The sequence below is a fragment of the Anomaloglossus baeobatrachus genome, chromosome 5 (genome assembly GCF_048569485.1).
Source record: "Anomaloglossus baeobatrachus isolate aAnoBae1 chromosome 5, aAnoBae1.hap1, whole genome shotgun sequence".
Taxonomy (NCBI): Eukaryota; Metazoa; Chordata; class Amphibia; order Anura; family Aromobatidae; genus Anomaloglossus; species Anomaloglossus baeobatrachus.
In genome coordinates this window covers 143,875,425-143,892,387 of record NC_134357.1, presented here as the reverse complement: position 1 = coordinate 143,892,387, position 16,963 = coordinate 143,875,425, and the positions used below count along the sequence as shown (strand labels likewise).

Here is a 16,963-nt window from a genome sequence, read left to right as displayed (position 1 = left end):
CAACGTCAGGGTCAGAGTCCTGGGCTGCGACCTCCGCCTCATCCTCCAGAGAGTCCTCAAGCTGAGACCCCGAACAGCGTGATGAAGAAGGGGAAGATTCTAAGCGAGCCCGCTTAGCTGGTCTGGGACTGCGGTCCGTGCCGGAGTCCTCCACGTAATAACTAGAGGCCACCCCAGGAGCACGCTTCGTCGCAGACCGAGAGGGGCCTGGGGGCGATCCCGCAGTGCCCGGGGCCTGTGTAAGGGCCGGTCTAGACTGCAAGGCCTCTAGTATCTTAGCAGACCATTTGTCCATAGACTGAGCCATGGATTGTGAAAGTGACTCAGAGAGTTTCTCAGCTAAAACTGCAAACTCTGTCCCTGCCACCTGGACAGGGGAAGCCGGCGGTTCTACCTGGGCCGAGGGTCCCACCAGTGCCCGAGGCTCCGGCTGAGCGAGTGCCACAGGGCCCGAGCATTGCTCACAGTGAGGGTAGGTGGAACCTGCAGGTAGCATAGCCGCACAAGAGGTACAGGTTGCAAAATAACCCTGTGTCTTGGCACCCTTGCTCCTTGTGAACGACATGCTGTTGTCTCCCAGGAGAGTGAACACTGAGGGTATATAGCCACAAGCTAACAGTACAGCCGAACCGAGAAAATGTATACAAATATAATATATATATATACAGTTCGGCACCCTAGGGGGACCAGCACCGGGTGACCGGTGTGGCTTACCGACCGCTCAAGCGGTGTGTGGCCACCAGATTCCCTGCCTCGGGTCTCCCAGAGCTGCAGCCAGAAGTCCTCCACCGGCAGAATGTGTTTAAAACATGGCTGCCGGCGTTCACAGGGGAGGAGGGAGCCGTGGGCGTAACTAAAAAAGTGCGGGAATCTGGTGCCCAGAGTGATTAGTGAGGGGGGAGGAGGACACCTAAGTGTGCTCCAGCCCTCACTGTCTGCGTCAGGCCGACCGTCCCGCCCTTACCCCTGACTGGCAGGCCCGGGGGCGGGAGTTTAAGGCACTAGGCCGCAAAAGCCGGAGACTAAATTTAAAACCGCGGCCGGCAAGCAGGCGCGGTCAGCGCGGTAGTCCCGGTCGTCATACCAACACAGCAGCCGCTGCAGCGTCTGAGGCCAAAGTGCTCCATGCACCGTCCCCAAGGGGACACAGAGTACCTGTAGATGCAGGGTCCTGTCCCTGATGATACTCAGTCTCCTGTCCATCAGAATCCCACAGGGCCTGCGGAGGGAGCCCGGTCCCAGTGCCTGGATGACCGGTTAGGATCCCACTTCTCCCAGAGCCCCTAAGGGATGGGGAAGGAAAACGGCATGTGGCTCCAGCCTTTGTACCCGCAATGGGTACCTCAACCTTAACAACACCGCCGACTCAGTGGGGTGAGAAGGGAGCATGCCGGGGGCCCTGTTAGGGGCCCTCTTTTATTCCATCCGATATAATCAGCAGCTGCTGCTGACTAAAATGGGAGCATGAGTGAATGTGTGCCTCCTTCAACACAAAGCATAAAAACTGAGGAGCCCGTGATGCACGGGGGGGTGTATAGGCAGAGGGGAGGGGTTACACTTTTTAAAGTGTAATACTTTGTGTGGCCTCCGGAGGCAGAAGCTATACACCCAATTGTCTGGGTCTCCCAATGGAGCGACAAAGAAACAGCAGAGCGCAGCACTCAGCAGTCCCATAGGAAATGAAAGCAGCGGTGTTTGAGCATGTGCACTACTGCTCCAGTCTAATGGAGATACCAATTGGTGCAGATCCCTGTGCTCAGGTCACCATTGATCAGCACTAAGCTCCTTCGGATAAGTGATAACTTGTTTTAATTGGACAACCCCTCTGAATACAGCATTTTCATTGAGTCAAGGGATCACACTAGATTGTCTACTTGAATGGATTTCTTAGTGCATATCAATAAATTAGATCATCAAAAAGTAAATTTCAGTAATTCAATACAAATGGGAAATGCATATATTATAGAGTCATTACACAGAGTGATCTATTTCAAGTGTTTAATTCTGCTAATGTTGATGATTATGGCTTACAAAAATGAAAATCCAAAAGTTATCTCAGAAAATTAAAATAATTACCACAAAACACCTGCAAAGGCTTCCTAAGCTTTTAAAATGGTTCTCTAGTCTGGTTAAGTAGGCTACACAATCATGGGGAAAACTGCTGACTTGACAGATATCTAGAAGGCAGTCATTGACACACTCCACAAGGAGGGTAAGCCACAAAAATTCATTGCTAAAGACGCTGACTCTTCAGAGCGCTGTATCCAAGCATATTAATGGAAAGTTAAGTGGAAGAAAAGAAGGGAATTTTGTTTACTTACCGTAAATTCCTTTTCTTCTAGCTCCAATTGGGAGACCCAGACAATTGGGTGTATAGCTACTGCCTCCGGAGGCCACACAAAGTATTACACTAAAAAGTGTAAGGCCCCTCCCCTTCTGGCTATACACCCCCCCGTGGGATCACGGGCTCAGTTTTAGTGCAAAAGCAAGAAGGAGGAAAGCCAATAAATGTTTTAAAGACAAATTCAATCCGAGGAACAACATCGGAGAACTGAACTCTTCGACATGAACAACATGTGCACCCGAAAAAACAAAATCCCTAAGAAAACAGGGCGGGTGCTGGGTCTCCCAATTGGAGCTAGAAGAAAAGGAATTTACGGTAAGTAAACAAAATTCCCTTCTTCTTTGTCGCTCCTAATTGGGAGACCCAGACAATTGGGACGTCCAAAAGCAGTCCCTGGGTGGGTAAAAGAATACCTCGTGATAGGGCCGTCAAACAGCCCTTTCCTACAGGTGGGCCACCGCCGCCTGAAGGACTTGTCTACCTAGGCTGGCATCCGCCGAAGCGTAGGTATGCACCTGATAATGCTTGGTAAAAGTGTGCAGACTCGACCAGGTAGCCGCCTGGCACACCTGCTGAGCCGTAGCCTGGTGCCGTAATGCCCAGGACGCACCCACGGCTCTGGTAGAATGGGCCTTCAGTCCTGATGGAATCGGAAGCCCAGCAGAACGGTAGGTGTGAAGAATTGGTTCCTTGATCCACCGCGCCAGGGTGGATTTGGAAGCTTGCGACCCCTTACGCTGACCAGCGACAAGGATAAAGAGTGCATCCGAGCGGCGCAGGGGCGCCGTGCGGGAAATGTAGATCCTGAGTGCTCTCACCAGATCCAATAAATGCAAACCTTTTTCAAATTGGTGAACTGGATGCGGACACAGAGACGGTAAAGTGATATCCTGGTTGAGATGAAAGGAGGATACCACCTTAGGAAGAAATTCTGGAATTGGACGCAGAACTACCTTGTCCTGGTGAAATACTAGGAAGGGAGATCTGCATGATAACGCCGCCAGCTCGGACACTCTCCGAAGAGACGTGACCGCCACTAGAAAGGCCACTTTCTGTGAAAGACGAGAAAGGGAAACATCCTTCAAAGGCTCGAAAGGCGGCTTCTGGAGAGCAATTCGGACCTTGTTCAGATCCCAGGACTCCAACGGCCGCTTGTAAGGGGGGACGATATGACAAACCCCTTGCAGGAACGTGCGTACCTGAGGAAGCCGCGCTAGGCGCTTCTGAAAAAATACGGATAGCGCGGAGACTTGACCTTTAAGGGAGCCGAGCGACAAACCTTTTTCCAACCCAGACTGCAGGAAGGAAAGAAAAATAGGCAATGCAAATGGCCAGGGAGAAACTCCCTGAGCAGAGCACCAAGATAAGAATATCTTCCACGTCCTGTGGTAGATCTTGGCGGAGGATGGTTTCCTAGCCTGTCTCATGGTGGCAACCACTTCATGAGATAAACCTGAGGCCGCTAGGATCCAGGACTCAATGGCCACACAGTCAGGTTCAGGGCCGCAGAATTCAGATGGAAAAACGGCCCTTGAGACAGCAAGTCTGGACGGTCTGGCAGAGCCCACGGTTGGCCTACCGTGAGGTGCCACAGATCCGTGTCTTCCACCCACGTCAGAATCCGCCGGACTTCCTGGAAGGCCTGCCGACTGCGTGTTCCCCCTTGGTGGTTGATGTATGCCACCGCTGTGGAGTTGTCCGACTGAATTCGGATCTGCTTGCCTGCTAGCCACTGCTGGAAGGCTTGTAGGGCAAGATAGACTGCTCTGATTTCCAGAACATTGATTTGAAGGGTGGACTCTTTCCGAGTCCACGTACCGTGAGCCCTGTGGTGGAGAAACACTGCTCCCCACCCTGACAGGCTCGCGTCTGTCGTGACCACCGCCCAGGATGGGGGTAGGAACGACTTTCCTTTCGACAATGAGGTGGGAAGAAGCCACCACCGGAGAGAGTCCTTGGCTGTCTGAGAGAGGGAGACATCCCTGTCGAGGGATGTCGACTTCCCGTCCCATTGGCGGAGAATGTCCTATTGAAGTGGACGCAGATGAAACTGCGCGAAAGGAACTGCTTCCATTGCTGCTACCATCTTCCCTAGGAAGTGCATGAGGCGCCTCAAGGGGTGCGACTGGCCCTGAAGGAGAGATTGCACCCCTGTCTGTAGTGAACACTGTTTGTCCAGTGGAAGTTTCACTATCGCTGAGAGAGTATGAAACTCCATGCCAAGATATGTTAGTGATTGGGTCGGGGTTAGATTTGACTTTGAAAAGTTGATAATCCACCCGAAACCCTGGAGAGTCTTCAGTGCCACGTTCAGGCTGTGCTGGCATGCCTCTTGAGAGGGTGCCTTGATAAGTAGATCGTCCAAATACGGAATCACAGAGTGACCTTGCGAGTGCAGGAGTGCCACTACTGCTGCCATAACCTTGGTAAAGACCCGAGGGGCTGTCGCCAGCCCGAAAGGTAGAGCTACGAACTGCAGGTGTTCGCTTCCTACAACGAAGCGTAGAAAACGCTGATGCTCTGGCGCAATCGGCACGTGGAGATAAGCATCCTTGATGTCTATTGATGCTAGGAAATCTCCTTGAGACATTGAGGCGATGACGGAGCGGAGGGATTCCATCCGGAACCGCCTGGTTTTCACGTGTTTGTTGAGCAGCTTTAGATCCAGGACAGGACGGAACGACCCGTCCTTCTTTGGCACCACAAACAAATTGGAGTAAAAACCGCGACCTCGTTCCTGAAGAGGAACGGGAGTCACCACTCCTTCCGCCTTTAGGGCGGACACCGCTTGCAGAAGAGCATCTGCTCGGTCGGGAGGTGGAGAAGTTCTGAAGAAGCGAGTTGGAGGACGAGAACTGAACTCTATCCTGTACCCGTGAGACAGAATGTCTCTCACCCAACGGTCTTTGACCTGTGACAGCCAAATGTCGCCAAAGCGGGAGAGCCTGCCACCGACCGAGGATGCGGAGAGAGGAGGCTGAAAGTCATGAGGAAGCCGTCTTGGTAACGGTTCTTCCGGCTGTCTTTTTTGGTCGTGATTGAGTCCGCCAAGAATCTGAGCCCCTCTGATCCTTTTGAGTCCTTTTGGACGAGGAGAATTGGGACCTGCCTGAGCCTCGAAAGGACCGAAAACCAGACTGTCCCCTCCTCTGTTGGGGTTTGTTTTGTCTGGGTTGAGGTAAGGATGAATCCTTACCCTTGGAGTGTTTAATGATTTCATCCAAACGCTCACCAAACAGTCGGTCACGAGAAAAGAAGGGAATTTTGTTTACTTACCGTAAATTCCTTTTCTTCTAGCTCCAATTGGGAGACCCAGACAATTGGGTGTATAGCTATTGCCTCTGGAGGCCACACAAAGTATTACACTTAAAAGTGTAAGGCCCCTCCCCTTCTGGCTATACACCCCCAGTGGGATCACTGGCTCACCAGTTTTAGTGCCAAAGCAAGAAGGAGGAAAGCCAATAACTGATTTAAAGACCAATTCAATCCGAGGAAACATCGGAGAACTGAACCATACCACATGAACAACATGTGTACCCGAAAAAACAGAAAAACCCCGAGAAAACAGGGCGGGTGCTGGGTCTCCCAATTGGAGCTAGAAGAAAAGGAATTTACGGTAAGTAAACAAAATTCCCTTCTTCTTTGTCGCTCCATTGGGAGACCCAGACAATTGGGATGTCCAAAAGCAATCCCTGGGTGGGTAAAAGAATACCTCATGATAGGGCCGTCAAACGGCCCTCTCTTACAGGTGGCCAACCGCCGCCTGAATGACTTATCTACCTAGGGTGGCGTCTGCCGAAGCGTAGGTATGCATCTGATAATGCTTGGTAAAAGTAAGTAGACTCGACCAGGTGGGTGCCTGACACACCTGCTGAGCCGTAGCCTGGTGCCGTAATGCCCAGGATGCACCCACGGCTCTGGTAGAATGGGCCTTCGGCCTTGAGAGAACCAGAAGCCCAGTAGAACTGTAGGTTTCAAGAATTGGTGCCTCGAGCCCCCGAGCAAGGGTGGATCTGGAAGCTTGCGACTGTTTACGCCGACCAGCGACAAGGACAAAGAGTGCATCCGGGTGGCGCAGGAGCGCCATGCGGGAAGTAGAACCTGAGTGCTCTCACCAGAACCAACAGATGCAAATCTTTCTGAAATTGATGGACTGGACGAGGACACAAAGAAGGTGAGGTGATATCCTGATTGATATGAAAATGGGATACCACCTTAGGGAGAAATTCCGGAACCGGACGCAGAACTACCCTGTCCTGGTGAAGGACCAGGAAGGGAGTTTGTATGAGAGCGTTGCTAGCTCGGAAACTCTCCTAAGAGACGAGACCGTTACTAGAAGGCCACTTCCCGTGAAAAACGGGAAGGGAGACATCCTTCAAAGGCTCGAAAGGCGGCATCTGGAGAGCAATTAGAACCTTGTTCAGATCTCAGGGCTCTAACGGCCGCTTGTACGGAGTGCTGAGAAGACAAACTCCCCGTAGGAACGTGCGTACCTGAGGAAGCCGTCGTTTCTGAAAAAATACAGATAGCGCTGAGACTTGTCCCTAAAGGGAACTGAGCGACAACCCATTTTCCTACCTAGATTGCAGGAAGGAAGGAAACATAGACGATGCAACCGGCCAGGGAGAAACACCCTGCGCCGAGCACCGAGATAAGAACATCTTCCACGTCCTGTGGTCAATCTTGGCGGACGTTGGTATGCTAGCCTGTCTCATGGTGGCAACCACGTCCTGAGGTAATCCTGAGGACACTAGGTTCCAAGACTCAATGCCACACCATCCGGTTGAGGGCCGTAGAATCCAAATGGAAGAATGGCCCTTGAGACAGCCAGTCTGATTGGTCTGGTAGTGCCCCCGGTTAGCCTACCGTGAGGCACCACAAAACCGAGTACCACACATCCTCGGCCAATTTGTAGCGACGAGGATGGTGCGGCCGCAGTCGGTCTTGATCTAGCGCAGTACTCTGGGCAACAATGCCAGAGGTGGCACCTAAGGTAGCTGGAACTGCGACCAATGCTGAACTAAGGCGTTTGCCGCCAGAGCTCGATGATTGTGAAACCGTGCCATGAAGCTGGCACATTGTTGTTGTGCTGTGACGCCATTAGATCGACGTCCGGCCTCTGTCAGCGGCGCCAGATCTCCTGAAACCCGTCCGGGTGAGGAGACCATACTCTTTCGGCCACACCTCAGCGACTTAGGAAGTCAGCTTCCTAGTTTCCACACTTGGGATGAATTGTGGATATGGTGGATGCCGTGTCTTCCACCCACATCAGAACCTGCCGGACTTCCTGGAAGGCTTGCCGGTTGCGCGTTCTTCCTTGGTGGTTGATGTATGCCACCGCTGTGGAGCTGTCCGACTGAAGTCGGATATGCTTGCTTTTCAGCCGCTGTTGGAAGGATTGTAGGGCAAGATACACTGCTCTGTGTTCAAGAACATTGATCTGAAGAGTGGACTCTTGCTGAGTCCACGTACCCTGAGCGCTGTAGTGGAGAAAAACTGCTCCCCACCCTGATAGACTCGCGTCTGTCGTAACTATCGCCCAGACGGGGATAGGAAGGACCTTCTTTTTGACCAAGAGGTGAGAAGAAGCCACCACCGTAGAGATTCCTTGGCCGCCTGAGAAGAACGACGACTCTGTTGAGGGACGTCGACTCCTCGTCCCATTGGCGGAGAATGTCCCATTGTAGTGGACGCAGTAAAACTGCGCGAAAGGAACTGCCTCCATTGCTACCATCTTACGTAGGAAGTGCATGAGGCGTGTCAATGTGTGCGACTGGTTCTCAAAGAAGAGCTTGCAGCCCGTAGTGAATGCTGTTTGTCTAGCGGCAGCTTCACTATCGCTGAGAGAGTAAGAAACTCTATGCCTAGATATGTTATCGATAGGGTCGGGGTCGGATCTGACTTTAAAAAGTTGATGATCCACCCAAAACTCTAGAGAGTCTCCAGCGCAACGTTCGGGCAGTGTTGGCATGTTTCCTAAGAGAGTGCCTTGACAAGTAGATCGTCTAAATACGGGACCACAGAGTGACCCTGAGAGTGCGGGACTGTGACTACTGCTGCCCTGACCTTGGCGAAGACCAGTTGGACTGTCGCTAGCCGGAAGGTAGAGCTACGAACAGAGGGTGTTCGTCTCCTATAACGAAGCGTAGAAACGCTAGTGCTCTGGATCAATCGGCACGTGTGGATAAGCATCCTTGATGCCTAATGATGCTAGGAAATATCCTTGGGACCTTGAGGCGATGACATGGCGGAGGGATTCCATCCGGAACCGCCTGGTGTCCACGAGCTTGCTGAGCATTTTTAGATCCAGAACGGGACGGAACGGCCCGTTGTTATAGGTACCGCAAAGAATTTGGGGTAAAAACCGTGACCTTGTTCCTGAAGAGGAACGGGGGTCATCACTCTTTCTGCCTATAGAGTGCACCCTGTTTGCAGAAGAGCAGCGGCCCGGCCGGGAGGTGGAGCAATTCTGAAGAATCGAGTTGGAGGACGAGAAGTGAGCTCTATCCTGTACCCGTGAGACAGAATGTCTCACACTCAATGGTCATTGACCTATGGCAGCTAAATATCGCCAAGGCGGGAGAGCCTGCTACGGACCGAGGCCGCAAGTCATGAGGAAGCCGCCTTGGAAGCGGGTTTTCCGACTGTCGCTTTTTTGGGCGAGACTGAGCCCGCTAAGAATCTTAGCTCCTCTGATCCTTTTGAGTCCACCTTGGACGAGGAAAAATGGGACCTGCCCGAGCCTCGAAAAGGCCGAAAACCCCGACTGCCTCTTGCTCTGTTGGGGTTTGTTGTGTCCGGGCTGAGGAAAGGATGAATCCTTACCCCTGGACTGTTTGATGGTTACATCCAACGCTCACCAAACAGTCGGTCAGCCGAAAAAGGCAACTGGTTAGGCAACCTTTTTTGGAAGCAGAATCTGCCTTCCATTCACTTAACGAGCAGACCAGGCTCTGCTTAAAAACACGGAGTAGCGGAGGCTACCGCCGCACGGTTCGCAGAGTCCAGGACAACCTGAATCGCGTAAGAAACAAATGCAGACATTTGAGAGGTTAAGGATGCCACCTGCGGCACAGATGTACGTGTAACCGTGTCAATCTGTGTAAGACAAGCTGAAATAGCTTGGAGTGCCCCAAGGGAGAGAATGCCGGAGCAACGGTGCGCCGACAGCCTCATAGATGGCTTTCGACCAGAGATCCATCTGTCTGTCAGTGGCATCTTTGAGTTTGCAGTTCCATCTCCCACTGCAACTATGGATCTAGCTACAAGCCTGGAGATTGGAGGATGCCGCTCTGGACATTGGGTCCAGTCCTTGACCAAGTCAGGGGACAGGGATAGCGTGTATCCTAAGCCGTTTGGAGAAGCGCATATCTGGAGAAGCGTGGTGTTCCTGGACTGCCTCTCTGAAGGCAGAGTGGTCCAGAAAAATACGTGAAGCTGACTCCTCCACTGGAGGAGTTGTGAGAAATAACCCACATTCTATAGATGGACGCTATAAGATTATTTACTATGGCGTCACAATCAGGTGTATCCAGATTGAGAGCGGTCTCAGGATCAGAATCCTGAGCCGCTACTTCCGCCTCATTACACAGCGAGTCCTTCTGTTAGGACCCTGATCACTTAGGCTGTCTGGGACTGACGTCCGTGCAGAGCCGTGACTCTGGGATGCGTGTGACATTCCCGGAGCTGTTAGTTATTCACACTGAGGGGGGCCATGGATCAATGATTCAACAGTGCCCATATTGTGAGAGACATGTCCGGACTGCTAGGCTTCTAGTATCATAGCCATAGTCTCAGAAAAACTGTCAGTAAATACTGCAGACACCGTCCTCATCCCCTGGCCATTAGTGCATACAATGGGAGTCTATGTACCTGCCGGCCGTATAGCCGTACATGCTGTACCAGCTGTATAGAAAAACATGTGGTTCTGCACCTTTGTTTTACACAGAGAATATGCTGATAACTCCTCCGCATAATCCAGGAGGGTATATACAACGTGCGACCAAACAGTGCAATGTATATAGTACAAGCATATCTATAAGTGCACTTCTGCACTAGTGGGGTTAGCACCACAGGTGCTGCTTAACGCCTGTTACAGCGATTGTGTGACTATCAGAATGCCAGGGTCTTCCACACTTGTCTCTGTATCGTACAGAAACTGACACTAATGGCTGCCGGTGTCCTTGTAGAGAAGGAAGCCGTGGGCGTGCCTGAGAAAGTGCGGGAATTGCACACAGTGAGAGGGGTGGAGTATGCAAAACATACTCCAGCTCTCAGCTCTGCTCTTGCAGCGACACGCCCCTACCCTGACTGTCAGGGCTGTGGGCGGTAACGAAGGGAGACTAGGCCCAGAAGCCGGGGACTCGAGTTAACAGCGCGGCCGCCGTAAAAGCGCGGGCCGCGCTGAAGTCCCCGGCGCACCACAAGTGCCAGCCGCGCCGCAGTCCCAGCGGCCGGCGCGACCGCCCTAGAAGTGGCCAGCGTCCCGCCCCTCTCCTGACTGGCAGGTCTGGGGGCGGGAACGAACTAAAGCAGGCCGCAAAAGCCGGGGACTCGAGTTATCAGCGCGGCCGCCGTAAAAGCGCGGGCCGCGCTGAAGTCCCCGGCGCACTACAAGTGCCAGCCGCGCCGCTGTTCCAGCGGCCGGCGCGCCCGAGTCCTAGACGTGGGCAGCGTCCCGCCCCTCTCCTGACTGGCAGGTCTGGGGGCGGGAACGAACGGAAGCAGGCCGCAAAAGCCGGGGACTGTAGTTATCAGCGCGGCCGCCGTAAAAGCGCAGGCCGCGCTGAAGTCCCCGGCGCACTACAAGTGCCAGCCGTGCCGCAGTCCCAGCGGCCGGCGCGGCCGAGTCCCATAAGTGTGCCTGCTTCAGCTAAGCTGAATGAGGCTATGGCACAGGCGCCGCAGCGCTGATGTCCCCCGGCGCACTACAACACCCAGCATGCTGCGGTGTGAGCGCCAAATGCACGGGGACACAGAGTACCTTGAGGAAGCAGGGCCATGTCCCTGATGTACTCCGCTCCATCCAGCATCTTCTCCAGGGGCTGTAGATGGAGCACGGTCTCAGTGCCTGGAGACCGGTAAATCCCACTTCACCCAGAGCCCTGTAAAAAGGGATGGGGAAGGAATCAGCATGTGGGCTCCTGCCGCCGTACCCGCAATGGGTACCTCAACCTTACAAACACCTCCGACATACAGTGGGGTGAGAAGGGAGCATGCTGGGGACACTATATGTGTCCTCTTTTCTTCCATCCGACATAGTCAGCAGCTGCTGCTGACTAAAAAGTGGAGCTATGCGTGGATGTGTTGCCTCCTTCGCACAAAGCACAAAACTGGTGAGCCAGTGATCCCACTGGGGGTGTATAGCCAGAAGGGGAGGGGCCTTACACTTTTAAGTGTAATACTTTGTGTGGCCTCCAGAGGCAATAGCTATACACCCAATTGTCTGGGTCTCCCAATGGAGCGACAAAGAAAGGCAAACTGGTTAAGCACTTCTTGGAAGCAGAATCTGCCTTCCATTCTCTCAACCACAAGGCTCTACGTAAAACCACGGAGTTGGCAGACGCCACTGCCGTACGGCTCGTAGAGTCTAGGACAGCATTAATCGCGTAAGACGCGAATGCAGACATTTGAGAGGTCAAGGGCGCCACCTGCGGAGCAGATGTACGTGTGACCGTGTCGACCTGTGTAAGCCCAGCTGAAATAGCTTGGAGTGCCCATACGGCTGCGAATGCTGGCGGCAACGACGCTCCAATAGCTTCATAGATGGATTTCAACCAGAGCTCCATCTGTCTGTCAGTGGCATCTTTAAGTGCCGCCCCATCTTCCACTGCAACTAAGGATCTAGCTGCAAGCCTGGAGATTGGAGGGTCCACCTTGGGACACTGGGTCCAGCCCTTGACCACGTCAGGGGGAAAAGGATATCGTGTATCTTTAAGCCGTTTGGAGAAACGCTTATCTGGATAAGCGTGGTGTTTCTGGATAGCGTCTCTAAAGTCAGAGTGGTCCAGAAAAGTGCTCAATTTACGCTTGGGATACCTGAAATGGAATTTCTCCTGCTGTGAGGCTGACTCCTCCGCAGGAGGAGCTGGTGGAGAAATATCTAACATTCTATTGATGGACGCTATAAGATCATTCACTATGGCGTCACCATCAGGTGTATCCAGATTGAGAACGGTCCCAGGATCAGAATCCTGATCAGCCACATCCGCCTCATCACACAGAGAGTCGTCCAGCTGGGACCCTGACCAGTGTGATGAAGTTGAGGGCCGCTCATAGCGAGCCCGCTTAGGCCGTCTGGGACTGTCGTCCGAGTCAGAGTCGTCACCCTGGGGTGCATACGACACCTCCTGAGCTCGGGAGTGTTCCAGCTGAGGGGGACCAGGGAGCAATGATTCAACAGTGCCCATGGTCTGAGTTACTGGTCTAGACTGCAATGTTTCAAGAATTTTAGACATAGTCATAGACAATCTGTCAGCAAAAACTGCAAACTCCGTCCCTGTCACCTGGACAGCATTCACAGGTGGTTCTCCCTGGGTCACCTCTAGCAGCGGCCCCGGCTGAGCAAGTGCCACAGGGGCCGAGCACTGCACACAATGGGGGTCAGTGGAACCTGCCGGTAGAGCAGCCCCACATGCGGTACAAGCAGCATATAAAGTCTGTGCCTTGGCACGTTTGCTTTTTGCGGACGACATGCTGTTGTCTGCCTTGAGTAACCTAAGAGGGTATATAGCAGAGAGTCACCAGCGACCGTACAGTGTAATGTATAGCATGCAAGCACAAAAATACAAAGTACACTTCGGCACAAGTGGGGGTGAGCCCTTGAGGGCTGCTTACCGCCCGCTGAAAAGCGGGTGTGAGGTCGCAGAATCCCGTGTCTGGGTCTCCCAGTCTCCCCTCTCCAGCTCAGCGTGCAGACAGGAATGGCTGCCGGCGTCCTGTGAGGAGGGGCGGACCGTGGGCGTGCCACAAACAAAGTGCGGGAAACTGGCGTCCCACTGTGCCCAGTGTGAGGGCTGGAGTATGTAAAGCAGACTCCAGCCCTCAGCGCTGATGGTCTGTACAGCGTCCCGCCCTCCCCCTGACTGGCAGGTCTGGGGGCGGGAACGAAACGAACTAGGCCGCAAAAGCCGGGGACTGTAGTAATAAGCGCGGCCGTCATACATGCACGGCTAGCGCGGAAGTCCCCGGCGCACCACAAGTCCCAGCCGCATCGCAGTGAAAACTGACCCCAGCGGCCGGCGCGGCCGTTCGTACTAAGTCTACTCACTCAGCAGCGCTGTAGTGAGGAATGGCACAAGCGCAGCAGCGCTGATGTCCCCGGCGCACTAACACGCCCAGCATGCTGCGGTGTGCGCGCGGTATGCCCGGGGACACAGAGTACCTTAACGAAGCAGGGCCCTGTCCCTGACGATACTCAGCTCCATATCCAGCCGATTCTCCGGGGGCTGTGGAAGGAGCACGGTCTCAGTGCCTGGAGACCGGTAAAGTCCCACTTCACCCAGAGCCATAATGGGGATGGGGAAGGAATCAGCATGTGGGCTCCAGCCTCCGTACCCGCAATGGGTACCTCAACCTTAACAAACACCGCCAACAGAAAGTGGGGTGAGAAGGGAGCATGCTGGGGGCCCTAGTATGGGCCCTCTTTTCTTCCATCCAACATAGTCAGCAGCTGCTGCTGACTAAACAGTGGAGCTATGCGTGGATGTCTGACCTCCTTCGCACAAAGCATAAAACTGAGCCCGTGATCCCACGGGGGGGTGTATAGCCAGAAGGGGAGGGGCCTTACACTTTTTAGTGTAATACTTTGTGTGGCCTCCGGAGGCAGTAGCTATACACCCAATTGTCTGGGTCTCCCAATTAGGAGCGACAAAGAAAGTATGGTAGAAAAGGTGCACAAGCAACCGGGATAATTCCAGCCTTGATAGGATTGTTAAGAAAAGGCCATTCAACAATTTGGGGGAGATTACAAGGAGTGGACTGCTGCTGGAGTCAGTGCTTCAAGAGCCACCACACACAGACGTATCCAGGACATGGGCTACAACTGTCACATTCCTTGTGTCAAGCCACTCACGTTTGATGATATTCTAATTTATTGAGATGCACCTGTAGTATCTTTCCTGCCAGGTTCCCTTTGAGAGCTGATGATATAGTGTGGGATCAGGGTGCTTGGACAGGTCCCCTATAGGATATTTTGGTACTGGCCCCATCGCTTGTATAAGCTTTTCTAGCGTTATGTGTTTGCTGCACAGGAACCAAACCCTGCTCCTCTATATTAAACACTGTCCCCAGTATCAGTGATTCTCCTCTGGCTTTATAATACCTCCTCTCTACACCTCCACTATTTCGGGCTTGCGGGGCGGTACTTTACCTTTGGCTCCAGAATAAGTTCCACTCTTTCATTGACTTCTTCGTCTTCAGAATCGGAGTTTCCCGCTTTGATGTCAAGTTGTTCAAACGCAGTCTCCAAGACCTGTAACCCAAAATTTACAGCTTCCTGGATTTTGGGGATTAGCTCTACTTCTTTCTGCTCTCTGGTTTTCTCCTTGAAAATATGCAGAAAAGTTATCAATTAAAAAAAAAAAATCATTTTCAGTGCTACAGTAATACAAACACTGAGAAGTGTGATAAAAATATTACAAGTACACAAAAAAATAAAAAAATAGTATAGATTTTCATTTCTCGGATAAGGTAGAGAGCTCTATGTGATGCCCATTGTTCTATTCACTCAATGGCTATATATATATATATAATTGCCTTATTCTGTCTGTCTGTCTTGCTCCAAAATTGTGTCCCGGTGAGTGTCATTACAGTGACAACCGTCTGATTGGCCGCTGGGCTCGGCCTGGCCCCCCCCCACGGATTGGTCGCTCGCCTCGGCCTGGCCCCGCCCTCCGCATGGATTGACCGCTCGCCCCGGCCCTCCGCACGCATCGCCAGACATAACCTTGCGATGCTGGGATCGTGACGGAGCCGGTGAACGCTGGTAACCATTATACACATCGGGTAACTAAGGTCCCTTAGTTACCCGATGTGTATCATAGTTACCAGCGTACACCGGCTCCCGGTACACATGTGCAGGGAGCCGGCATTATACTCCTCTCCCCCCAGGACTACTTCTCCTATTATAGTCCTCCTATTATACTCTGAGTATAATAGGAGAACTATTATAGCATGGGGGATGGAGCACGATGGGGAGCGCAGCATGGGGGATGGAGCACGATGGGGAGTGCGCAGCATGGGGGATGGAGCACGATGGGGTGCGCGCAGCATGGGGGATGGAGCACGATGGGGTGCGCGCAGCATGGGGGATGGAGCACGATGGGGTGCGCGCAGCATGGGGGATGGAGCACATTGGGGAGTGCGCAGCATGAGGGATGTAGCACATTGGGGAGTGCGCAGCATGAGGGATGTAGCACGATGGGGAGTGCGCAGCATGGGGGATGGAGCACGATGGGGAGTGCGCAGCATGGGGGATGGAGCACGATGGGGAGTGCGCAGCATGGGGGATGGAGCACGATGGGGAGTGCGCAGCATGGGGGATGGAGCACGATGGGGAGTGCGCAGCATGGGGGATGGAGCACGATGGGGAGTGCGCAGCATGGGGGATGGAGCACGATGGGGAGTGCGCAGCATGGGGGATGGAGCACGATGGGGGGTGCGCAGCATGGGGGATGGAGCACGATGGGGGGTGCGCAGCATGGGGAATGGAGCACGATGGGGGGTGCGCAGCATGGGGAATGGAGCACGATGGGGGGTGCGCAGCATGGGGAATGGAGCACGATGGGGGGTGCGCAGCATGGGGAATGGAGCACGATGGGGGGTGCGCAGCATGGAGGATGGAGCACGATGGGGGGTGCGCAGCATGGGGAATGGAGCACGATGGGGGGTGCGCAGCATGGGGGATGGAGCACGATGGGGAGTGCGCAGCATGGGGGATGGAGCACGATGGGGAGTGCGCAGCATGGGGGATGGAGCACGATGGGGGGTGCGCAGCATGGGGGATGGAGCACGATGGGGGGTGCGCAGCATGGGGAATGGAGCACGATGGGGGGTGCGCAGCATGGGGAATGGAGCACGATGGGGGGTGCGCAGCATGGGGAATGGAGCACGATGGGGAGCGCAGCATGGGGGATGGAGCACGATGGGGAGTGCGCAGCATGGGGGATGGAGCACGATGGGGTGCGCGCAGCATGGGGGATGGAGCACGATGGGGTGCGCGCAGCATGGGGGATGGAGCACGATGGGGTGCGCGCAGCATGGGGGATGGAGCACATTGGGGAGTGCGCAGCATGAGGGATGTAGCACATTGGGGAGTGCGCAGCATGAGGGATGTAGCACGATGGGGAGTGCGCAGCATGGGGGATGGAGCACGATGGGGAGTGCGCAGCATGGGGGATGGAGCACGATGGGGAGTGCGCAGCATGGGGGATGGAGCACGATGGGGAGTGCGCAGCATGGGGGATGGAGCACGATGGGGAGTGCGCAGCATGGGGGATGGAGCACGATGGGGAGTGCGCAGCATGGGGGATGGAGCACGATGGGGAGTGCGCAGCATGGGGGATGGAGCACGATGGGGGGTGCGCAGCATGGGGGATGGAGCACGATGGGGGGTGCGCA

The 16,963-nt window shown here is 54.0% G+C and overlaps 1 protein-coding gene across 2 annotated transcripts in view; it reads right to left on the bottom strand.

The window, feature by feature from the left end:
- LOC142311000 (WASH complex subunit 2-like) overlaps nucleotides 1-16,963 on the bottom strand; it is a 236,907-nt gene that overhangs the window by 207,443 nt on the left and 12,501 nt on the right. For both annotated transcript variants that reach the window (XM_075348954.1, XM_075348955.1), the window contains exon 4: nucleotides 14,715-14,888. In XM_075348954.1, coding sequence (XP_075205069.1) covers nucleotides 14,715-14,888 — 174 coding nt within the window. The remainder of the gene's footprint in view (nucleotides 1-14,714; nucleotides 14,889-16,963) is intronic.